The sequence below is a fragment of the Podarcis pityusensis genome (assembly GCF_964106645.2).
Source record: "Podarcis pityusensis genome assembly, chromosome: 8".
Classification (NCBI taxonomy): Eukaryota; Metazoa; Chordata; class Lepidosauria; order Squamata; family Lacertidae; genus Podarcis; species Podarcis pityusensis.
In genome coordinates this window covers 84,588,171-84,613,160 of record NC_138033.1, presented here as the reverse complement: position 1 = coordinate 84,613,160, position 24,990 = coordinate 84,588,171, and the positions used below count along the sequence as shown (strand labels likewise).

The 24,990-nt window shown below is 47.3% G+C and overlaps 1 protein-coding gene and 1 long non-coding RNA gene across 4 annotated transcripts in view; one reads left to right on the top strand and one right to left on the bottom strand.

Moving 5' to 3' along the window:
* The first annotated feature begins 2,335 nt into the window (after window positions 1-2,335).
* On the top strand, window positions 2,336-4,848 carry LOC308483592. The gene is made up of 2 exons (XR_013989712.1): window positions 2,336-4,237; window positions 4,467-4,848. It is a non-coding gene; the product is annotated as an uncharacterized lncRNA (long non-coding RNA).
* Window positions 4,849-4,987: 139 nt separating this feature from the next.
* ARHGAP25 (Rho GTPase activating protein 25) overlaps window positions 4,988-24,990 on the bottom strand; it is a 31,967-nt gene continuing 11,964 nt past the window's right edge. For 2 of the 3 annotated variants that reach the window (XM_081017388.1, XM_081017389.1), the window contains exons 3-11: window positions 20,619-20,709; window positions 17,395-17,514; window positions 13,379-13,586; window positions 12,666-12,798; window positions 11,533-11,606; window positions 9,010-9,131; window positions 8,123-8,328; window positions 6,511-7,106; window positions 4,988-5,521 (exon numbers count right to left, since the gene is read on the bottom strand). In XM_081017388.1, coding sequence (XP_080873514.1) covers window positions 5,323-5,521; window positions 6,511-7,106; window positions 8,123-8,328; window positions 9,010-9,131; window positions 11,533-11,606; window positions 12,666-12,798; window positions 13,379-13,586; window positions 17,395-17,514; window positions 20,619-20,709 — 1,749 coding nt within the window. In that variant the 3' untranslated portion in view covers window positions 4,988-5,322. Of the gene's footprint in view, window positions 5,522-6,510; window positions 7,107-8,122; window positions 8,329-9,009; window positions 9,132-11,532; window positions 11,607-12,665; window positions 12,799-13,378; window positions 13,587-14,598; window positions 15,640-17,394; window positions 17,515-20,618; window positions 20,710-24,990 lie in introns of those variants that run through there. The other variant, XM_081017390.1, reaches the window with a different exon arrangement.

Genomic DNA, 24,990 nt, shown 5'->3' with positions numbered 1-24,990 from the left:
GTAGATAAATAGGTACCGCTCCAGCAGGAAGGTAAACGGTGTTTCCGTGCACTGCTCTGGTTCGCCAGAAGCGGCTTAGTCATGCTGGCCACATGACCCAGAAGCTGTACACCGGCTCCCTCGGCCAATAAAGCAAGATGAGTGCCGCAACCCCAGAGTAGTCCACGATTGGACCTAATGGTCAGGGGTCCCTTTACCTTTACCTAGCTACAGTCATAACTTGGATCCCAAATGCCTTGCAAGTCTGACGTTTTGGCGCCTGAACGCCACAAACCCAGAAGTGAGTGTTCAGGTTTGCGAACGTTCTTTGGAACCCAAACGTCTGACGCAGCTTCTGATTGGCTGCAGGAGCTTGCTGCAGTCAATCGGAAGCCACGCCTTGGTTTCCAAACGTTTTGGAAGTCGAACGGACTTCCAGAATGGATTTCGTTCGACTTCCGAGGGACCACTGTATTTAGAAAGTTATTGCGAGTTTTAATGTGCTTTTAGTCCATTGTTATTTTAACTTTTGGAAAGTCTTAAATTGCTGCTGTTGATTTTTCTTATAGATCGTTTTGTTGCTTTATCATTCTTGTAAACTGCTTTGTGTATGTCTGGTCCCCCCCCCCCCCACACACACAATCAAGCAAGCAGTGTATACATTTCATGAAATTAATAAATAAAGTGAAACAGCTTATCAGGTGGGGAGAGGCCTGGGGAATATGCTCTAAAGCACCTTTCCCAATGTGGTGCCCTTCCAAATATTTTATACTACAGCGCCATGCATCAGCCCAAACATCTGGGGAGCACCACGTTGAGGAACGCTGCAGTCTAAAGATTTGATCCATAAACCAGCAGCTGTGACAATTCCCTGAGAAAACAGGCCCAGCACATGCAAGATCCTCAGCGTTGGAGGGCATGTTTTCATCTACCAGATGTTGTAGTGCAAGTTTCAGGAAGGTCACTGGCCCCAAGGGATGACCTCTCTATAAATATAATAACCATTAGCAGTTCAAACTTCCCACTGCCTTGACCTTCTGGCTGCAAATAAACTCTCTGCATACGATTCTTATAAACCCTGTGGATTTTAAGCGGGGGACGCAGAAATAATTCAAAGAGGTTAGTGCCGCTCTTTAGAAACAGACACGTTTTCATGCAGGCCTATCTGCAGAGGAAGTGGTGAAATTTCTAAGCTTATGCTAAACGAACACCCACTTGGCCTGGTCTCAGAGCCCTTTGCTGCAGAGGCAAGCTCTCGTGCGTCAGAAAAAAATAAATGTGCTGTTGGCCTGCTAAGGAAAATGTTTTGAAATGTGAGCGAAGCCCATTGTTAACTCTTCATCACCAGATGCCTTCATGTCTTTCTCTTACAGGCTTGCGGTTGGCAAACCTATTCACCTACACAAAGTACATGGAGCACTAACCAGGTGGGGCATAGGATCACAGAACTGTAGCCTTGAAAGGGACCCAAGGGGTCATCTGGTCCGACCCCCTGAAATTCAGGAATAACAGCTAGAGGACTCTTGAGTAGAAAAGAGTGGTGCAGAGCTCATGGAACATTTCAAGAACTGTTTGAACACAAACTGTCAGAGACTTTATACAGAGATGAAACCATCATTTTATGTGCCAGTATTTCTTCCAGCATAGGAGGAAACCACTTTGAGGTTAAATCTCTTCATCACTTCAGCAGTTTTGTGTCTCCGCCAGACTCCCCACAGGACTAGAACCTCGATCCACTCTTTGGGGCTGCTTAATACCTTAAAGCTATCCAGCCAGACTTGAAGGCACATACCCAGTGTTTGCAACAACTGGACATTTTCACACACACATTTCTTCATTTAAAAAAAGATAACAGTTCAAGGGTTGGGTGTAAAGCTTCAATACACTGTGTTCAGGTGTGTAATATTTGCTCATCTGACAACTGGGCAACGTTTTGTTTCATTTCAGCTCTGAACAAAACACCAGAGTGTGAAAGTAGACAAAGACTTTTCAGTGTCAAGTTTCTGTGGGACTCCTTCAGTCCAGGGCAGTCTTTCCCCAAGCGCCAGATGTTTTGGACTTCAGACCCCATTGGCCACAGCTAGTGAGTATAAAATAGAAAGTGCCATCAAACAAAAGAAGGCAACAGCTAACTGGGTTGACACTGCTTTCAGTCAAAGTTGGGGGGGGGGCATACAGCAGGGTGGCCAGCACCAAAATTAGAATGGGAAATAAATTGTTGGACTCACAAGACCACCGTCACGGAGGATGCAGGGGGCAAAAGACCCTTTGTGTCCCTTTCAACTCTACAATTCTGTAATTCTACAAGGTTTCTAAATTGGGACGGGGGGGGGGCACTTCAGAGAGATAATAATAATAATAATAATAATAATAATAATAATAATTTATACCCCGCCCATCTGGCTGGGTTTCCCCAGCCACTCTGGGTGGCTTCCAACAAAATATTAAAATACAATAATCTATTAAACATCAAAAGCTTCCCTAAACAGGGCTGCCTTCAGATGTCTTCTAAAAGTCTGGTAGTTGTTTTTCTCTTTGACATCTGGTGGGAGGGTGTTCCACAGGGCAGGTGCCTCTACTGAGAAGGGTCTGGGAAGACTCTCTCACAGAGAGAAGCATTCACCACCCCACGAAGCCCATCGCCCAGCCCTTTCCGGCTAGCTTTCATAAGCCAGGATGGGCAAGGATCAAGGAGACAGGTGGTCGGTTTCACTCGTCCAAGCAGCCTGTCCACATCCTCAGAGGTAACAGATTGGAATTGATCCCACGCAACTTGACTAGACAGGACTCTCCCACCCCGGCCCTGCTCCCACGGTGGAGTCTACCTCTTCCAGAATCTGGGCGACTTTATCTGCAAAAAACTTTGCAAAATCATTGCAGGAGATCAGGTGGCCCCTACTGGGCCCTGATGGAGCAGGTGGTTCCACTAAATTGCGAACCACCTGAAAGAGTCTCCTGCTGCTGTTTTCTGCAGATGCAATAGAGGCGGTGAAGAAAGTCTTCTTCGCCATCGCCACTGCCACCTGGTAGGCTCGACACTGAGCTCTAACTCGTGTCAGGTCAGCTTCAGAATGAGTTATCCGCCACTGGCGCTCTAGCTGTCTCAGCGATTGTTTCATTGCCCTCAGATCCGTGGAAAACCACAGGGCTGAACGGGCTCCATGCAATCGGAGAGGGCGCTTCGGAGCCAAATAGTCAATAGCCCTGGTCAATAGCCTTTCTCCCTCAGCTCCCACTCCCCCCATGTAAATCCACCTGGGTGCCAAAGCAGAGCCTCTTGCCCTCTGCCTTGATCCAGCTCTTCCTCAGATGGCAAGTCTGCTCACCCTTTTTCATGCCGTGGCGTTGCAGGATGGCAGAGGCTTCACTGGGGCCCCAGCAAGGGAACTGGACTTGCCCTTCCTGATAGTGGTGCCCTTCCTATCAGGAACTGGATCCTAGCCTGCACCCAGCTTTGGCTAATGGAGATGGAGGCTGGGGGCTTGGGTTGTGCCAGGGGCAGAGCCAACAGAGCAGGTAGGCTTCCCTTGGATCCGCCCCTTGCCCATTTAAGCAGCCCACACCTGGGGCACTACCTATTTGTTCCTTCGCTGAGTTTTTCCCCTGCCCACCCACACTCGGTTTAAGCTGATAGTCAATGACTTTGCTGTGGCTACGGTGGTCATCGTTCTTTAAGGGGCCAGGTAGGAATTTGCCCACTGGGCTAACTGGCCCTGACCCGGTGGTTTTGTCTACCTCATAGCAATCATCACAACTGATTGGGCATTGGGGGAATCCTTTGTTTTGGATGGAGGGGAGGTTGTAGTCTTCGCCTACCCCTCCAAATGCTGGGGTATCCTGTTAAAGTGATCCGGGGGGGGAGTGGCCATGTCCACATGCCCAGGGGGGCCAGGACCGAAGGCACCCCCCCAGACGGCGGGCCCTGCAAGGGCCACTGTGGCGTTTGCCCGTCTATGTGTGTGACATCATACTGGGTTCATAGGGAAAGGGTTAACTAATTGTAAAATGACTAACCAATTGGAACCCAGGGGGCAGAGTTAACTGTGTATAACTGTGTATAATATAACTGTGTATAATTACAGAGGGTTTTTGGAGGAGTTAGAGTTAGGGTGGTTGAGAAGACAGTCTGGAGTTAGAAGAGACAGAGAAGATAAGTCTGTAGGTTGGGCTAGTGTGGTGTGAGAGAAGGAGAGAATTTGTTAAGAGGAGTCAGTCAAACAGTTGAGATAATCAGTCAGAAGGTATTAGGAAGGTAAAGGTACCTCTGACCATTAGGTCCAGACGTGGCCGACTCTGGGGTTGTGGCGCTCATCTCGCTTTACTGGCCGAGGGAGCCGGCATACAGCTTCTGGGTCATGTGGCCAGCATGACTAAGCCGCTTCTGGCGAACCAGAGCAGCGCACGGAAATGCCGCTGGAGCGGTACCTATTTATCTACTTGCACTTTGACGTGCTTTTGAACTGCTAGGTGGGCAGGAGAAGGTACAGGCCAGTAAAGAAACTAAAGTTAAGATACTGACAGGAATATTATCTGAGAAACCATAAACTTGTTAATGTTTGTAAAATAAACTTGTTTTTTTTTTTGGTTCACTTTTAACAACTGACTGGACTCAGTGTTTTACCAGAGAGTAACTGGTTGGTGGCAGCGGGGAAGTGAGCACAGTGATGGCACAGGGATCAATAGACCATTAAACGTCCGGGGACCCTGTGTGATCGCCACAGCCACCCTATTGGATGTAAGTCTTAGGAACCCCCGTCTGGATTGACCACGCATCACTTCCAGCGGGCGGCCGGAAGTATTTTGATTGCCCCATGCCTAAGCCAAACCTCTTTCATCTGTATTCAATCAAGTTGTGGCCTGTTTTAACCCCCCAAAAAACCAGCCTCATTGGTCTCTTATTTGCATGAGTCGGGGTATGGGAACCAAGCAGGATTAAAAGGAGGGCTGAACTCTGTCCTGGCAAAATAAATATAACATGGAATGAAAACACACACAAAAAGCCAGCAAGTGAAAGAATGCTGGGGTGGCAGCTCTTGCAGTTTGGCCACAAGAACGGGATGTTTAATCAATGGGGGTAAGGAAGGAAAATGGCCTGAGGCGGCTGTGCTGTTATTGCAAAGAGAGTTGGGCGTGGGAGGACGTTGCAGCCTGCAGCTCTCCAGCATCTCCTAGGAGCATCTATCAGCCGCCCAGGACCCACCAGTCTCCACCAGGCCTGACCCGTGACCCAGCACATCAGGCCATTGGAAGAAAGGCAGGCCCGGTGCTCGAAAGAGCCTCTGACCGCCCCCTGCCCTGCAAGGAGCACGGCTAGTTTCTGTTCAGAATGAGCTGCCCTTCCCCTTAGTCAGTTTTCGTTGCAGATTGGATCATGGACTTTATGGAGTTCTCCAGAAGTTTGTTCTTCTTTTCAACGTCAGCCTGGGAACGCTCGATGCTCTGAAGCTTACTTTCCAGCTCGGTGAACCTCTTCTTTTCTTCCTCGATCTCTTTGTTCAGCCTTACCACTTTGGCCCAGACCTCATAGTTCTCCTTCTCGAGGCTGCAAAAAAAAGGGGGGAAGTGATGTCAACAGGCAGGACTGGCCCTACCATTAGGAGAGTGAGGCAACTGCCTCAGGCGGCAGGGGATGGGAGGATTTCAGCGATAGCTTTCCCCACGTCTCCCCAGCCCTTCCTCCTGAGCCCTTGGCCATTCTGTTGGAGATCAAAGCAGGCTTATAACATGCACCTTTCTACTGGCCTGTTCCCCTCAGAGGCAACTATCCCATTGCCAGCGCTGAAGCTAATTTCAACTGCCAATCCACTTAGTTTCTATGCATAGAATAGGAGATGCCATATTGTCAGCAGCGTAGCGTGGTTTGCTGGTAGCCGGGGCAGATGTGCGCACCGGAGGGCTGGGCATGGAGGATGGACGCAGCCATTCTGTGGTATTATTACTGTTCTGCCTTCCTCAACATGGTGCTCTCTCTGGTAGCTTCGGGCTGCTACTTGCATCTGCTCTACCCAGCACAACCCTAGAATGCCGTAGCTGATGGGAAGATGGCTGGATGGACACTGGGGCTGGTGGAAGTTGAAGCCCTAAAGATCAGGAGAGCCCAAAGTTCAGGAAGGATGCTGAAGATGGCTCAAGCGCCCGGCAAACAGCCACATTCTGTATTTGCAGGTTTATCCATTAAGAGATCAATTTGATGGGAGTAAGAAATGATATATAAATGACACTTGTTTTCCATAATTCTTTGGGGAAATTTCTGGGGTGGGGAGGAGAGAATATGCATTCTTTTTGATGACTGCAGGGCATTGGGATTAGATGAAATACAAAAAAATACATACTATAATAACAAACAATAACAACACCCCCCCCAAGAATATTATTGTTCTGGGGATTAAAGGAGGAATGGGGGGGGGGGAGAGAACCATATACCTTGAGCTCCATGGAGAAAAAGGTGCAGTGAGAATGGAACAAATAAATAATAAAATAAAACCATCAGCTTCAGAGAGAAACAGACTCAACTGAGTTATTTTGCGTTACCTCCTAATTTGCTCTTCATAGTCCTTTTTCTGTGACTCCATCTCCTCCTTCAGCTCCACAATCATCTTCCTAAGCACCTCGGGGTCCTCTGAATGGCAGCCCCTGCTTTCAGGACTGGGGTTTGCAACCACTGTCCCGTTTTGCCCGGGATGAGGAATGTCATGTATTGGAGAACCCTGTCCTGAAATTTCACTAATCTGGTCCAATGGTTTCTCATTGTGGGCCTCCTTCCTCGTTTCCATCGCTGAACCACTGAGGGTGTGGGAGTTGGAAGCCTGTGGGAGATTGAACCACTTGGACAGTCCCCCTGAGAGTGTCCTTTTGTGGGCACTTGTAGATGAAACAGGCTGCAGGCTGGCTGGGGAAGTTGAGGACCAAAATTCACTGTTGAAAATCTCATTTCCATCCGTGCTTTGGTTCCCTCTGTTGGAGGAAAGGAAGGAAAAGCATTTCCTGCTGGGTAGTGTCTGAGTCCTTTTCCTGGGCTCTTCTGTCCACGTCCCCAGAACGTCGCTGGGCTGCATCTCCCCGTTACCTTCTGCCACCTCAGCTGACCTGGCAGCCGATTCGGAGATGGAGACGTCAGGGTTGTCTTTCTGAAAGAGAAGAGAGAAACCTTCAAGCAAATGCCGAGGCCAAACTAGACACCGGAAGGGCAGGGCTGTTTTTTCAGGCAAATCAGTGCAACCGCACTCCGAATACTGCATCCCGTTCTGGTCGCCTCACTTCAAAAAGAACATTATAGAGCTGGAAAAGGTTCAGAAAAGGGCAACCCAAATGATCTTTATTCTTTTAAGAGGGATTCAAGGGAACTTACCAGGAATGCACAATTCAGTCTGAGACTGACTGAATTGTATAATAGTGAGAGGCTTACACAAGCTTGCAACCAGCTATCTGCTGTGTGTGTAAAAAGGGGAATGTAAACTCTGCTCAGTAAAGAAACTTGTTAGTGCAAGTTAGGAAGGATATTAATAAACAATATATCCTCTCCTGCCACCCTGTACCTTCCCACAGCTTGCTTGTTTCCCATAGGTTGCATCTGGTTCGCCCCTGTGAGAACAGGATGCTGGACCAGATGGGTCACTGGCCTCATCCAGCAGGCTCTTCTGAGATTCACGCCTTGGAAACCATTTCGGCTCTATTTGCCGCTAGTGAAGTCTTGTCGCTGTGGCTCATTTTGCGTTTGCATCTCGCTCTACCTGCCTTTATTTGTTTTCATATCCCTACTGCATTGTGTTAGATTTCATGTTGCTTTTTCGTTATTTTGGAAGCCACTTCGTCGATTCTGCAAGCAACTAAATGAATGTGCATCACACCCCCTGCGGCGCATGGGTAAGACGCAGAGGCCACAAAGAAAGACGGAGAGGCAGTGTGGTGCAGTGGTCAGAGTGTCGGACTGAGACCTGGGAGATTAGGGTTCAAATCCCCACTCGGACAGGAAGCTCACTGGGTGACCTCAGGCCACTCACTCACTCTCAGCCTTGTCTACCTTGCAGGGTGGTTGCAAGGATAAAATGGGGGGGGGGGAGAAATATGTACGCAGCCTTGAGCTCCTAGGAGGAAAGAAAGTTGGGGTACAAAATAATAAATAATAATAATAAAGGCTGCTCACGATTTGCCGCAGGAGAGTCCTGCTCCCCGCCCTGGCCATGAGCGGCCTCTGGGCAGCATCCCAGCCGACGGAGCTGCGAGGAACTGGAGATTTATTGGAATCACTCTTCTGCAGAGGTGGAGCAGGAGCCACGTCTTTCGATACGGGGAAGAGCTTTTCATGGTCGCTGATCAAGGTTGACATCACTTTCTGGATCTGAGGAGTGCCTGCGGGGGGCGGAATACACCAAAGGATCATGCTAGGTAGAAGCCTGGGGCAGGGGGGATGGTGCCACGGACCCCCTGGGTAGGTTACGGAGACCCCCTGGGGCCCAAGGACCACCAATTGGGAGCCACTGGTCTATACAATATCAGCTTCATTTAATAATATAGAAATGTAGGTTGCACTAACATACTGTGTTTTTCGCTCCATAAGACGCACCTGACCATAAGACGCACCTAGTTTTTAGAGGGGGAATGCAAGAAAAAAAATATTCTGAGCAGAGCTTGTATGAATCCCAGGCTGTGCTCAGCGCTCCCTTTCACGAGCCGTGTGGAGGCTTTTCCCTCGAAGAGGAGCTCCGCGCAGCTATTTAAAGGGAGCGCGGCTCTTGGGGGCTTTTCCAGGAGTTGGGGGAAGGGACTGAGGGGGTAAACCGGAAGCTAGAACACCGATAGAGAGCGCTGCACAGTGATCCCTCTAGCTGTTCTGGCTTCTGGGATAGCTGCGCAGCCTGCATTCGCTCCATAAGACGCACACACATTTCCCCTTACTTTTTAGGAGGGAAAAAGTGAGTCTTATAGCGCAAAAAATACGGTATATGAACATTTGCAAAATGGGGTGCACCTTGTTGGATAAATGGGGCATCTCATTTCATCCATACACCCCACCCTTCCACCTCATTGCACCTCTCATAATGGTGGCAGGGTCTTCTATCTTTGGTCTGATGAGATTCACTCCAAACACTGTCGCCAGATTCTCCACACTCATCTTGTTGGTGGAGGAACTCTGCTGGACTTCATGTAGGAACCTGCCAGAATCCAGAGGCCAGAAAATCGGAAAGTGAGAGTCCAGCAATAACAGGTCCATAGGTTTGTTTTTTATTATGATTACAGTCAACTCACAATTTGCACGGGGGTGATGCCTAGGGCAGTGGGGTGAGTTGCGTGTAAAGTCAAAATTGCATATAGTCCGTCTTGGCTGTGAGTCCTGGAAGACCTGCTCCCTGCGCCTTGCAGGCCTTTTCCTCTTGGCCTGGGAAGGTGGGTCCGGACTGACTCCAACTACAAAAGCAGCTGAACCAACTCTTGGGCTGGAGTATTGTTTAGGGAGGTTGCTGTTATTGATATGAATTTTTATATCTTTGTTTTAGATCTTACTATGATTCATGTGGAAATTGTTCAGTTTGGCTGTTTGTTTTTTGAAGTTTTGTTCGTTGTTTATGACTGTAATTTTGTTATGTTGTGATTTTGGGTTTTTTCATGTTGCAAGCCGCCTTGAACATGGTTTCAACTATCTAAAAGCAGCATACAAATAAAATTACGTATGTACGTAGGTACTCAAAACAACCACTTGGAAGCGCAACTGTGCAAGCAATCTTACCTCCCAGACCCAGCATGCCAAAAAGGTTTTGTCCCCCTCAAGCAAAAAATAGAGCTCTTAAACTCTCCCCCTTGCATGAGTTTAATTTGTGCGATTTCAGCTGGCAGCACGTAAAGCTGAAATTACGCGTGCATAAGTTGCAAATTGACTGCATTTTACTTTATTTAAAAAAAACTACACTTTCTGAGTTTGCCCTGTGCAAATGCTTCATCTGTGTATTGAGGGGAGAAAAGCATGCCTCCCGGAGCCAACTTTTTTTTTTTTAAAAAGGTATTATATTGCTTTTTTACATATAAAAATTAATTCAACAAAACTTATAAACTTGATCCAACGATACCTATTTTATTTATATATATATATATATAAATACTATAATAATATATATATTATATTAATAATATATATATTAATATAAATAAATAAATATATATATATAATTAATAATATATATAATAATATATAATGTTATATATATATAACAATACTTTGGGAACCTATTATTATTATTATTATTATTATTCAAATTTGTATACTGCCCTCCATGCAAAGATCACAGGATAGTTCACAACATAAAAATACAAAACGAGAACAAAACATACATATTAAAACAAAACCAGTGCTCTACACATTCTTGCTACTTAGAGGGCTTGTCCCAGTCCTGAAGAATCTGAAAATTACCAAATGTTTCTGCTTACTTCTTTCTTGGACAAACAGAAGATTAATATTTCTACCTCTAACAATGTGGAGGTGCCAAAAGTTGGAACTGAAATTCACAGCACCCTGTGGTCTGCAAATGAGTGCCCTGCCAGCGAGAGGGTTTGGATGTGGCAACTTGTACATCTCCTGGTATAAAATGGCGAGATGCAAATACAGTGGACGCTCGGGTTGCGAACGTGATCCATACGGGAGGCACGTTCGCAACCCGCAGCGTTCGCAACCCACAGTGCCGTGTCTGCGCATGTGCGAGTCGCGATTCGGCGCTTCTGCGCATGCGCCAAAACCCAGAAGTAACCTGTTCCAGTAAAAACCCGGAAGTAACCTGTTCCAGTTGTTCAACTCCTAACCCACAATAATACTACAACCAGACTTAACACGGACACTGGCACCAGAGCCTGCAATAAACCCAGATGCCAACTTTGCTGCCACATACACCCGGACAACACCATTACTGGCCCCAACAACATCACACATACCATCTCGGGACTATTTAATTGCTCATCGTCTAACATTGTGTATGCCATCAAATGCCAACAGTGTCCTTCAGCTCTCTATATTGGACAAACAGGCCAAACCTTACGCCAAAGAATAAACGGACATAAATCTGACATCAAGAATCACAAGACAGAGAAACCAGTAGGAGAACACTTCAATCTCCCAGGACATTCTATACAAGATCTCAAAGTAGCTGTTTTACTACAAAGGAATTTCAGAAATAGACTGGAAAGAGAAGCTGCTGAATTACAACTCATTACCAAACTTAAAACAATGGAGAAACCTGGTCTGAACAGAGACATCGGATTCTTATCTCATTATACATGACTAAGCCATTTCTCACCTTCTCACCCCTTGCCTTTTCCTGTAAGACCTATTACAGTCGTTAAGAGTCGTCAACAGGCTCATCTCAGCTATCTGCCAATCTCCGATTCCCACCACCCTTCTAAGTAATACCCCTCCCCACCTTCTCAATATATAGAAGGATCTGGTAACTTCTGTTTCAGTGTATCTGAAGAAGTGTGCATGCACACGAAAGCTTATACCAAGAACTAACTTAGTTGGTCTTAAAGGTGCTACACCAAGGTATGACTGTACATCAGTGAATGGGCACCTACCGGCAGATGTAACTGAGGAGGTTGTAATTGTCCCGAGGCAGAAGAGAGAGCTGCTTCACTAGCTGCCGATGACCCTAGAAGAAGATAAGGCTGGGTTTTCAGTTGTCACAAGCATTCATCCCTAGCACAAAATAACACTGTCATTTCATAGAATCGTAAACTTGGAAGGGGACACAAAGGCCCATCTAGTCCAGCCCCTTGCAATGCAGGAATCACTGCTAAAGGATCCCGAACAGACAACCACCAAACCTCCTTTTAAAAACCTTCTGAGGGAGTCTTTTTCAATATCAAAAGCTCTTATCCTTGCACTTGTCCCTACAAAGCATCGGTTCAAGTGGTTTTGCCATACTGCTTTGTCCCAGAAAACCCGCTTTTTGGCAGTAAATTGGAGCAAACATTGATCCAGAGAAAACTCGAGATTCAGCAGTAAACAGCGGGTTTGGGGGTGGGGTGCAGCAGAGCAAGCAAAAGTGTGGGTGAGCCCTAAGTCTTTGAACGCAATCAACATACATGGTTTTCCTTATGCCAATAGCAGCTGGGCAGGGGAAAGCCGGAGCAGCTTCAGGGGGGCCATGGTCAAAAGATTAACTCTTTTACTCCTTGCCAAGGCACTGGCAAGAATCTCAGAAAGTGCTTTTTGCATTTCAATGGGAGGCTTCATTGGCATCAATAGGAGCTTTCTGTGAAATGCAAAGAGCAGCTTTGGAGGTGCAATTTTTGTGAGGACGGGACTGTGGGAGGGAGAGAAAGTGAAGACAGTCGTACCTTGGATGCCAAACGCCTTGCAAGTCGAACGTTTTGGCTCCTGATCGCCGCAAACCTGGAAGTGAGTGTTCCGGTTTGTGAACGTTCTTTGGAACCCGAACGTCTGACAGGGCTTCCGCGGCTTCTGATTGGCTGTAGGAGATTCCTGCAGCCAATCGGAAGCCGCGCCTTGGTTTCTGAAGGTTTTGGAAGTCGAACGGACTTCCGGAACGGATTACGTTCGACTTCCGAGGTACCACTGTACTGCCCTTAGAGGTGCGTCCCAAGGCAGCTCAGGCTGTTTACATAACCCATAGAATAAGTGTGCACATTCACTGCATCCTGGAAAGTAACATGAGAATACTGACAAGAGGTGCGTTATTCCAAACCTTTGCCTGATCGGCCGTCAGAAGCTGGCCGCACAAGAGGAAGTCCTCATACTGTGTCCAAGGTATGGCAGGCTCAGGGAGTTCCCTGAGGTAGAGTTTAAGCAGAGAAGCCACCGTGTGCACATCTGTGTCTCTGCAAAATACGGAAAGGAGATAGAGAGGCATGCAAAAGACCTTGCTACTGGCAGGAGCAGACCCCACAAACAGTGCTGGAAAAACAGGGACACGTCATACCCATGCAATTCTAGGTTTCGCTTTAAGGAACTTCAAAAGTAGGGCATAATTCAGCACTCAAATAGAACATCATATCAAAATACTTTTATTCCAGCATTTCTCTGAAGGCATGCATGTGAGCCTAAAGCAGGGGTAGGCAAACTAAGGCCCAGGGGCAGGATGAGGCCCAATCACCTTCTCAATCCGGCCTGCGGATGGTCCAGGAATCAGTGTGTTTTTACATGAGTAGAATGTGTCCTTTTATTTAAAATGCATCTCTGGGTTATTTGTGGGGCATAGGAATTCGTTTATTCCCCCCCCAAAAAAAATATATAGTCTGGCCCACCACATGGTCTGAGGGACGGTGGACCGGCCCACGGCTGGAAAAGGTTGCTGACCCCTGGCCTAAAGTGTGAGGAGAATGTGGGATGTGAAATCTATAGGTCAATCCCATCCCAGAACCGGCAGCCTTGGATTCCCTTGAGAAATACGCCACCTACTGGTCAAAGGACGGCCTCTCTCCCGCGTCAAAGGCATCCCGCAACTCTTTCACCAGGTTGTCCTGGCCAGGAAGTCGGAAGATGCCCTCTTCATTCAGGCCGTGCTTCCTGATGAACTCGGCACATTTCTCAACCAAGATGGGGACCTGATGCTTCCCAAATTTCTGCTCATATACCATGGTCTCCACCAGCTGTTGGCCAAAAACCACTGGTGGGGGGGAGAGAGAAGAAGACACAAAAGAAAGATAGGTTCTCACAAGGTCCTATTCTGGAACCAGCCCACTTAATCCTCAGCTCTGTTTCTGCATCCCTATAGATCAGCCTGCCCAGATTTTACAGACTTCAACTCCCATCAGTCATATAATGCTGGTCTGACGGGAACAGGGATGGGTTGATGGGAGTTGTAATCCAAAACTGGGAACAGTGGGTCTCAACCTTTTTCAGACCACTGCCCCCTTGTTTCCATAAACTCACCCCCCGTGCCCCCAACCCCATCCTACCCTATAAAAAGCATCATTCAGAACAGTGGTTTACACAATCCACTAAGGCACCAGGTTGGGACAAGTCTGAAGCAGATGATCCTTAACTGAAATTCTGTGGAATTCAAAATACAGAAGTGCAAATGATGAAACAACAAAGTACTTTTGCATTTTAAAAAAGATGAGAGTACAAATGATGAAATAACACAAAAAAACCCTTACTACCTACTACAACAGCCCTGCAATGCGGGTTCCTCTCATCCCCCTGTGGTAGATGAGAGGGGGTAGAGTAGTAGCTTTTCTAAGACCACCTACTGAGTATTGCAGAGGTGAGATTTGAATGAGAGACTTCCTTGACTCACAGATCAGCCATTCCTGCCAGTTTATTTCACCACTTTAGAGACAAAAGCTTTTCAGTGGCTCTTGGCATTTGGCAAGTCAAGTCCTGCTGTATAATACACAGAGAGCAGTGGCGGACTTTGGGCTTTAAAATTTCAGCAGCGCTCTGTGCAACACCAACATTCAGGCCCCCACCCCCTGCCTTCCATTGATCGCCATTGTTGCAGTGTCCCCTGCAACAGGGCGGGCAAACCGGTTGCGCTCTCCTAAATCCACCTCTTCAGAGAGCTCCTGGCGCATTTGTGGGCACTGCGGCTGCACCAGTCAAAACGAAGCCACTCTGTGGCAGCTTGCGCTCTGCATGAATTTCTAAGAGGCTGGCATTTAAGGAGGCAGCAGTACCTTTCCTGTGGGCCATGGGCTGCTGCTGCTTCTTCCTGTACTCCCAGCAAAAGAACATCTCCAGGTCTGGAAAGCAAAGACCCAACTCCCAGCCCTTCATCGGGAGTCCAGGCAGGAAGAGGATGGCAGAGAAGTCCAAGTTCCAACCAGCAAAGGACTTCAGAACTTGCTTCTATGCCTTTAGACAGGCTCCTGTTCTCATCCTTGCTTCCAGATTCTGAAGGAAATCCTGGAGTCTCTTCCCTTTCCAAATCAGCCCAGCATCCACACATCCTTCTTCCCAGGAAGGTCGAGAGGGGCAAGGATCTGACAAAGAGCTCTTTGGCTTTTCGAGAACCATCATAAACCTGTCATTGTACATAGTAAACGGGTGCTTCCTTCCATTACTCCTGCATATGACTTCCTTCACTCAGGCTGAAGCTGCCCTCTCCACATCACGGCTCCCTTCTTTGCAGCAAAAGAAAGAGCCAGTCATTTCCCTCCAAAACGGCGCCACAATTCAGCGCTAGTCAGTCTGGGGCCTGGGATCACATCTCGCCTTCTGCCTTGAAATTACGGCACAGCCTTCGAAAGGGAGGGCGTCCGCAGCCTGCCTCCCCCAGTTGTTACGAGGCCAAAGACTAAAGCACTTTGAAAAAATCAATATGCTCTGCAGGAGCCCAAAGTCTCTCCGACAGGAATATGGCTGTGTCAGTGATGACGCTGCCCATGTCAGAGTCAGAGCTCTGAGGCCTGCAGCCGAGTCAAGGTCTACAGTGACGAGGGGCTAACAGACGGGCTCTGAATGGGCTCTTCATGAGGTGGCCTGGGAAGCCCAGCCATCTGCCAGTAACAGGCGCAAGCGTCTCTGGGTCCTCGTCACATCAAGGCCTCCTTGTCTTCACTACTAAGGTGGTCTCTTGTTGCCAAGGCCAAACTAATTACAAAATTATGCATGCTTTATTTTGCATACCACCACAGAGGCAGTTTGTTGGAAATATGGAGTAGAAATAATATGCATATTTGTTTTATTTATTTCCTGCATTTGTGTCCCACTTTCTTTTCTCCAAGGTTGTCCCCATCTTCGTGTACAGTGGTACCTCGGGTTAAGTATTTAATTCGTTCCGGAGGTCTGTTCTTAACCTGAAACTGTTCTTAACCTGAAGCACCACTTTAGCTAATGGGGCCTCCAGCTGCCGCCAGAGCACGAATTCTGTACTTATCCTGAAGCAAAGTTCTTAACCTTAAGCACTATTTCTGGGTTAGCGGAGTGTGTAACCTGAAGCGTATGTAACCCGAGGTACCACTGTAATCCCAACAACCCTGTGAGGTAGGTTAGGCTGAGAGGCAGTGACTGGCCCCCAGGGTCACCCAGCGAGCGTCATTGCCAAGTGGGGATTTGAACGCTGGTCTCCCAGTTCTTAGTCCGACACTAACCCCTACATGACTCATTCACCCACCCCAGGAACATTCAACTGGCAATCAGGGGCTAAATACGGATCTTCCATACTCATTTTCCAGCATCCAAAGGTAAAGGACCCCTGGATGGTTAAGTCCAGTCAAAGGCGACTATGGGGTTGCGGTGCTCATCTCGCTTTTAGGCCGAGGGAGCCGGCGTTTGTCCACAGACAGTTTTCCAGGTCATGCGGCCAGCAGGACTAAACTGCTTCTGACGCAACATGACACCATGACGGAAGCCAGAGCACACGGAAACACCATTTACCTTCCCACCGCAGCAGCACCGATTAATCTACTTGCACTGGTGTGCTTTCGAACTGCTAGGTTGGCAGGAGCAGGGACTGAGCAACGGGAGCTCACCCCATCACGGGGATTCAAACCGCCGACCTTCCGATTGGCAAGCCCAAGAGGCTCAGTGGTTTAGACCACAGCACCAACTACATCCTTAGCGCCAAAAGGCACCTTGCTCACATCTGGCTCTTCAGCATGTGTGTATGCTTTTAGGACTCATCTGATTTTTAAGATTGAAAATTGTTTTTAATTGTTTTGAAGATTATGTTTTAATGATGCCACCCACTCAGGGATCTCAGGGCAGCTTAATGAATAGCAGAACAACAACTCGTGCATTGCTGAGGCTGGCTACAACACAACTCTCACAATGCTGCAACCCCACAGCTTTCTCACATCCTCAGAGTTTCAGAAACCTCCATCACAGGAAATTTTATCCTGCGACTTCCCGCAGTGATGAAGATGAAAAGCTAAAAGGGGGGGATGTCTCTTGCCCTACTGAAATGGATGGAAAGTACCGTATTTTTCGCCCTATAGGGCGCACTGGCCCATAGGACGCACCTCGTTTTCTGGGGGGGGGGGGGAATGAATAAAAAAATTATTATTTCCCCCCCCCAGCCGCGGGGCTGGGGCGGGGGAAGCCTGAGCGTCCCCCGACCCCAGCCCCCAGAACAGGCTGCTATCAGCAAGCCTTGCGAGCCCGGCGGCAACTCCCGCCGGGCTCGCAAGGCTTGCGGACACCTGCGCGAAGCACGGGGCACCCTCCGGAGGGCGCCCTGTACTTTGGGCTGCAGGCTGCTGCCCGCAAGCCTTGCGAGCGCAGCGGCAACTCCCACCGGGCTTGCAAGGCTTGCGGAGAGCTTCCTGAAGCCTTGAGAGTGAGAGGGGTTGGTGCGCACCAACCCCTCTCGCTCTCCAGGCTTCAGCGAAAGCCTGCATTCGCCCCATTGGACGCACACACATTTCCCCTTCATTTTTGGAGGGGGAAAAGTGCGTCCTATAGGGCGAAAAATACGGTACATTAAATTGTGGTTGGGCTAACAGCATGTTGAGCTTTGCGTCCCCCTTTACCTCCTAAGGGAGACCCCACCATGCGGCGGAGAGATTTCACCCAGTCCTCCATGTCAGACTGGGAACTGGCCATCAGCACGTAGGAGTCTTGTCCCGCTCGATTCTGGTCTCCCGAGATGCCTGCGTGGGGGTGGAAAAAAGCAAGTTACTCATCCTGGAAAGTGGAGAAACTGCTGCAGATCAATTTCTCTCCCTACTAATGTCTTTCCCCAACAGACTTTTGCCTGTAAAATATGGCAGCGACTCAAAGGAGCAGTGCTTCCCCAGGGCTGAATCCAAAAAGGGCACTTAAAATCAACATTTATTCAGAGCTAGCTTTTTTAAAAAATGAGGAAACAGCAATTCTGGCCACTCCCTGCTTTGTTCCAAAAAACTCCTCCCCAGTGTGCGCTAAAGGTAAAGGTAAAGGGACCCCTGACCATTAGGTCCAGTTGCAGCCGACTCTGGGGTTGCGGCGCTCATCTCGCTTTATTGGCTTCCGGGTCATGTGGCCAGCATGACTAAGCCGCTTCTGGCCAACCAGAGCAGCACACGGAAACGCCACTTACCTTCCCGCTGGAGCGGTACCTATTTATCTGCTTGCACTTTGACGTGCTTTCGAACTGCTAGGTTGGCAGGAGCAGGGAATGAGCAACGGGAGCTCACCCCGTCGCGGGGATTCGAACAGCCGACCTTCTGATCGGCAAGTCCTAGGCTCTGTGGTTTGACCCACAGCGCCACCTGCGTCCCTAAGCCGGGGTTATTGTTTTGTTGTTTTGGTTTAAATATTCACTTGTGTTTCACCTTGTATCTTATTCTGTGAACCACCCTGGGATCTCTTGATGAAGAGCGGCATATAAATTTAATAAATCACAATAGCAATAATAATACCCTGTGAAAAGCATGATTCAGCTTAAGCACAACCCGCTAAGGAAGGTAACAACACAACAAAATTAAAACTGGTAACAGTTAATTGCACATTTATTCAAAACCCCGTTTAAACAAATTAATTCAACAAAAGTGATGAACTTGATGCAATGAAACCAGCCCCGCTGCTGCCTGCTTGCCTCTTAGCACCCACCTACGTAATCCCCCCACCCCAGGGGGGAGGTACCACCCACTTTGAAAGCCACTGCGCTGCATGGGCTCCTATCTATCAAAGATGCATCGTTTTAAATTCTCTTTGCCTTGCGTGCTAGTAGGGAAAGGCTTGCAGAGAGGATTCTTTGGCAAGAAGAATTCTTCTGCAAGCAGGGCCTTCTCAACATTGGCTCCGGTCTGGTGGAACGCTCTATCTCATGAGACCAGGGCCTTGCGGGATCTGATTTCTTTCCGCAGGGCCTGTAAGACAGAGTTGTTCCGCCTGGCCTTTGGCTTAGAATCAGTTTGATTCCCTCCCCCTCTTTCTTTTTCCTTTCTCCTGTGAAGAGGCTGCATCTTAATGTTTTAATGTTGTATTTTAATCTTGTTTCTTAAATTGTATTTTAATCAACTTGTTTTTATTATCGGTTGTTAGCCACCCTGAGCCCGGTCTTGGCTGGGGAGGGCGGGGTATAAATAAAATTTATTATTATTATTTATTATTATTATTATTCTGGGAAACTCCCTTCCTTTTGTGCAACAGATGGGGTGGACTTCAGCCAGTGGCACGCCAACCTTGTTATTGGGGCAGGGGTCAGAGCACAGCAGAGGTTATATTTTCTGAGAATCCTCCAGAAAAACAATCTCTCAAAGGACCTGTTGATGGCATTTTACCATTGTACTGTGGAGAGTGTATTAACTTAAGGTCTGTGTGTGTGGTTTGGGAGCTGCACGGCCAGGGAAAAAACAATGCTGTCCAGGGTTGTAAAGACTGCTGAGAGAATAATTGGGTGCACTCTTCCCACCTTGGATCAAATCTATGCTTCCAGGTGCCATAAGAAAGCTGCAGAGATAGCGCAGGATAGTGCGCACCCCGGAAATGATCTCTTTCAGCTTCTGCCTTCTGGAAGAAGGTACAGGGTTATAAAGACTAGGACTAGCCGCCTGAGAAACAGTTTCTACCCAACCCAACTGCGATTTCGGTTTTAAACGCAGTGTAAGGAGTCTCTATGGGAGTATATTGTATTTAAAAATGGGGTATCAGAGTTTTTAGGGGGCTAACCATGTTGGGATAGCTGGGATAGCAGGTTTGTTGGGTTTTGAATGTCTTATGTCCATTTTTCAATTTCGTTGTTCTGTATGGGACAATGACAATAAAGATTATAGTATCATATCGTATCGTAGCAAATTTGAATCCTCTTAAGAACATAAGGAGAGCCTGCTGGATCAGGCCATTGGCCCATCTAGTCCAGCATCCTGTTCTCACAGTGGCCACCTAGATGCCCCAGTGGGAAACTTGCAAGCAGGATCCAAGCACAAGAGCCCTCTGCCCTCCTGTGGTTTCCAGCAACTGGGTTCAGAAACATGACTGCCTCCCATGGGCTTCTCCCTCCATAAATCTGTCTAATCCTCTTTTGAAACTACCTATTGGTTTGGTCCCCTTCACTGCTTCCTGCAGGAGTGAGTTCCATAGTTTAACGATGTGCTGCATGAAGACATACTTTCTTTCCTCCTGCTCAGGAAAGCAAGAGAGGTTTGGAGATTCTTAACTGAATGAAAGTTCCAAGGGCGCCATAGAGGGAAGCCATGACTGTAATCTGGTTTAACTGGGTGGCATGGACGAAGAAGAGCAAAGACAGGAGGACTGAAATTGCCATAGAAATATATAAAAATAAAATTAAAAAATTGTCCAGTAGCATCTTAGAGGCCCTAAGGCACTACTGGACAATTATATATCTACTGCATCAGAGGGACGTGGGTGGCGCTGTGGGTTAAACCACAGAGCCTAGGACTTGCCGATCGGAAGGTCGGTGGTTCTAATCCCTGCGACGGGGTGAGCTCCCGTTGCTTGGTCCCTGCTCCTGCCCACCTAGCAGTTTGAAAGCACGTCAAGTGCAAGTAGATAAATAGGTAGCGCTCCGGCGGGAAGGTAAACGGCGTTTCCGTGCACTGCTCTGATTTGCCAGAAGCGGCTTAGTCATGCTGGCCACATGACCCGGAAGCTGTACACCGGCTCCCTCGGCCAATAAAGCGAGATGAGTGCCGCAACCCCAGAGTCGGCCATGACCGGACCTAACGGTCAGGGGTCCCTTTACCTTACTGCATCAGACCAACATGGCTACCTACCTGAAACTGAAATTGCCATGCCATTGAGGGCTGCTCACCTTGGATAATTTCAAAGATAAATCTCCCCACTTCGTCAGAGCCCGTGGCTGCCACCTCCCTGATGGAACTTCCATGAAGGCGTATCGATCCCTGAAACCAGAAACAGCAGCAAGTGTGAAACATAAAGCAATATTTTATGATTTGTAAATTAAGTGAGTATATAGAATTGGCAAAATTAACTTCAATTATAAGATATCAATCAAATCAAAAGTTAAGAATGGAGGAAATGACTGGAAGAATCCGAGACCAGAGAGAAGAGTCGGTGAAAGAAGACTGGAAGAAATTTAAAGACTATTTACAGAAATATTGTAAAATTAAGGAATTTTAGAAGGATGTTGGATAGAAACTAAGAGGTTTTTAGCTGTAATACTTTAAGAGATATGAAAAAAGGTTTGCAACTGGGTAATTTTAATGGTAAGGATTTGCTGAACTAACAAATTGAACTGGAATACAAAAAAGGGAGGTATGAGGAGGTCCGGGGAAATAAGTATAGGGAAGATAGGTTATGGAAAATTAATGTCTTTTTAACTGTTTATTTGGTATGTTTCTATATATATATATATATATATATATATATATTACTTTTTTTGGTTATATTTAAAAAAAAACTTTATTCTTCTTCTTTTTGTATTCTGTATTTTTTGTATTTTTTGAAACTTTAATAAATATCATTTTTTTAAAAAAAAGAATGGAGTGGAAGTATTTCGAAGATTATATGTCAAAATATTGTTCTAAAAATTACATGTTAATAGGCTTAGAATAAAAAATGTAAGCAATAACAAAACAAATAAAGAAAGAAAAATCAGAATTTAACAAAAATAATTTATTATAGAATGCAAGGGAAAAAAGGTAGAAAGAAATATACAGAAGTCTAATTGCTGTGGAGGGAAGTAGAGGGTGGGTGATGAGTTTTATAATTAAGTGTATGCAACTGTTGTAATTTAGATATTATATTTTATGTGAGGGAATCATTGGGAATTTTGGTTATTATGCATATATGTTAATTTCAATAAAGATCTTTGAAAACAAAAAAGCAATATTTTATTATTGACAGTTGAATGGACTCCCTAGGAAGGTGGTGGACTCTTCTTTGCTGAAAGTTTCTAAAACAGAGTTTGGATGGGCAGGCCTGTCACTGATTCTTCAGCTGTGATTCCAGCACTGCAGAGGGTTGGACTAGATGGCCTTTAGGGTCCCTTCCAAATCTACGATTCGATGATTCTATTACTCCCCACTCCCTCATCCAGAAAGGAACAGAAAATCAGCCCCTGTTTTTTGCAAGGGGAAAATATTTTTGAGAAACTGGGTGGCCGGGGGCAGGCAAGGTGGAATTTCAACCCTGCCCCAATGAAGGGAGACACAGCCTTTTCTTCATGCCGAAGGAAGAGCTCAGACGACAACGTCATGAGTCAGGGCAGTCACGAGGAAAAGGCAGATGATTTGAGCCGAACTGGTAGCAAGGGCTGCCTTGGGTGTTTTCATGGTTACTCAACTGTATTGCACTTAAAAATAAAAATAAAAAGGTGCAAAGTATTTTTATTGTGAAGATTGCACATCATTGCCAGATAACTCGTGGGTGTGACAGATTAAGTGTGTGGGGCTGCAGGGTCTTTTCCTGCCACAGGAAGCACTGTGGCAGAAGTCAAAGGCAGGAGGAGGTTGAAGCAGACGTGTGGGTGGAGCAAGACCCAGGACGGACCTGTGCAAATGGGAAGTGAAATCAGAAGAGAGGAACTATATTGGTGGGGGCAGAGAAGCCGAGCAGATTCAGGCAGATGAGACTGCTGTTAACAGAGAAATCCGAGGGCTCCCTTGGACAAAAAACAAGGACACCAGCCAGGAATACCAGAGCAAAACAGCAGCCAGTAGGCTTGGTCTTTATTGAAGACTGTCACGGCAGGACTCCCACCTGCCACAAGGTCGAACAAGATGGAAGCCCCGAACAAAAGAGCCCCCAAAATTTTATTAGCTGCTAATCCCCATGTTACACCCCCCCAAAACTACATCACTAATACATCATGGTTACATCATGAAAGGGGAGGTCTGGTGGCAGTAATCTGAGCATCCTGGACCCTGCCCCATGGTTCCCCTTGCCCTCCACCAAACACCCATCAAGTATAACAAAAGAGATACAGTCATACCTCGGGTTAAATATGCTTCGAGTTGAGTGTGTTCGAGTTGCGCTCCTCAGCAACCCGGAAGTAATGGAGAGCGTTACTTCTGGGTTTCGCCGCTTGCGCATGCGCAGACGCTCAAAATGACGTCACGCGCATGCGCAGAAGTGGTGAAAAGCGAAGCGCACGTGCGCAGACGTGCCATCGCTACTTACGTTTACCTCTAGATGCGAACAGGGCTCTGGAATTGATCCTGTTCGTATCTAGAGGTACCACTGTATTTATATTTCCCTGTTTCCCAGCCAAGTTAATCACACCCTTTTGTCTTCATCTGGGTTTGTTATTTCTGGAATGGCTACCTGTCTGGCACTCAGGTATCAGGATGCCAGGAATTATCACTCAGGCAGAGGAGCTGCTGAGTAGCTGAGCTCACATGTCTATATGAATTTCTGAAGTTTCCCCAGTGAGCCAGTGTATAGATACATTTATCAGTGAATTCTTACATTTGGTATTGTGCAGCAGAGGCCCTTTGAATAGATAGGAAGAAACTGTGATGAAGTGTTTTGTGGGGATGAATCACAAAAGTCACAAAAAGCGGTTGTGCTGATTTTGGTAGGGGGCTGCATGCGCATGATATCTGCTGGAGGGGCAACCACCCCCCCAACCTATACATAAATTCCTGCAACACTGCCAACTATTTAACCAGCCCCTGCTCCTGCGCCTTTGATGGCAGTTCATCTCCACTACACCATGAAAGCTTCTTCCTGCAGGGCAAGGGGTTGGGCCAGATTACTCTTGGGAACCCTTCCAGCTCTACAATTCTATGATTCTAGGTGACTACCTACTGATCTCTGCAGATTTTGACCTGCTACTCAAAGCACAGGATCTGGGCTCATGTTCCTCTATTTTAGGGGGTCATGATTTGTTTGGGGCACATTGTTTATTAAAAGTCAGTCGGCACCCCAGTGAAGAGTTTCTTGAGCAGGGGCTGACAAGATCACTGCCAATGAGTGAGGGTCTTTAGAGGTAATTTGGTTTGGGGTGGGAAGGAAGGCCTTTCCCCACCCCCAGCAGTGTGCAGAAAAGTGAGAAAAAAAGAACTGTCTTGGTGAGTCAGAGCAAAGTGCATCGTTCTAGGCCAGGGATTGGCAACCTGCAGCCCATGGGCCACAAGCGGCCCAAGGGGGTCGTTTAAACGGCCCATGAGCCGCCCACGAACCGAGCTGCCCGCTCAGCGAGTCCCCGTGTGCTGCGCTAAACTGGCGCAGTGCAGAGTGGTGACTTGCTTCCGTGGCATTGAAAATCACGTCTGCACAGATGCAGACACTGGAAATCGCATCTGCTCAGACGCAGACATGACCTACCCACAGAGCAATCTCCACGCGAGGTAAACCTTGCCAACCCCTGTTCTAGGCCCCCATTTTATGGTTAGCCCACTGCCCCTGAGAAGCAGCAGCAGAGGCATAAAGGCAACAGTGACCGCTCTCTGTGCCCAGCATCAGAGATAGACTTCTCTTGAAGATGGAGGTTCTATTCAGGAGCCCTTTGAAAAGACTTGTCCTTGGTGAATTTTACTCATGCTATTAAACATTTGCCTACCACTAAAGCTTGTGGGAGTGACCTCCCCAGTGGTAGAATCCACTTAAGGGGGCAGCTTATCATTTTGCAACAAACGTTTTCTAGCAAACCTTCTGGTGACGGCGTCACAAAATCTGGTTTCGTGAATCTCAATCTACATCATGAAAAAAGGAGAATATATAGTCCACCAGTGTAATACCAGCTGCTCTGTGAAATGGGGAAGGAAGCTGGGTATATATTTAGCTTATGACGCCGGCAACTTGTTCAGCGCTTAAAACATGAAAATGTCACCAAGGCTGTGTACACATTGCCAGCTAAAAATGCAGCTGTGTCATCGTTCTTCTCAATTCAGATTGAAGCTGGTTTGGGGGGGGGGAATGTATCAAAATGCAGTTTTCCATAGGCAACAACAGGATAGATATGGCTTGTGGCCAACTACCAACGTCAGCAGTGGGACGCCACTAGATGCAGAGGAAACCAACAAGGCCTTATATCGGATAACATTACCAAAGAAGTTTAAAGTTCAGAATCTGGTTCACACTTTATGTGAGCTGCAGGATAGTGAGAGCTGCGTAAGCAAGGAGGAGCCCCCACAAGCCCTGCCCCAGCCCCTCCCCACAGCCAGGAGAAGGACCACCAGCTCCCCCCACCCCTTTGCCCACTTTCCCTGAATCTTAGT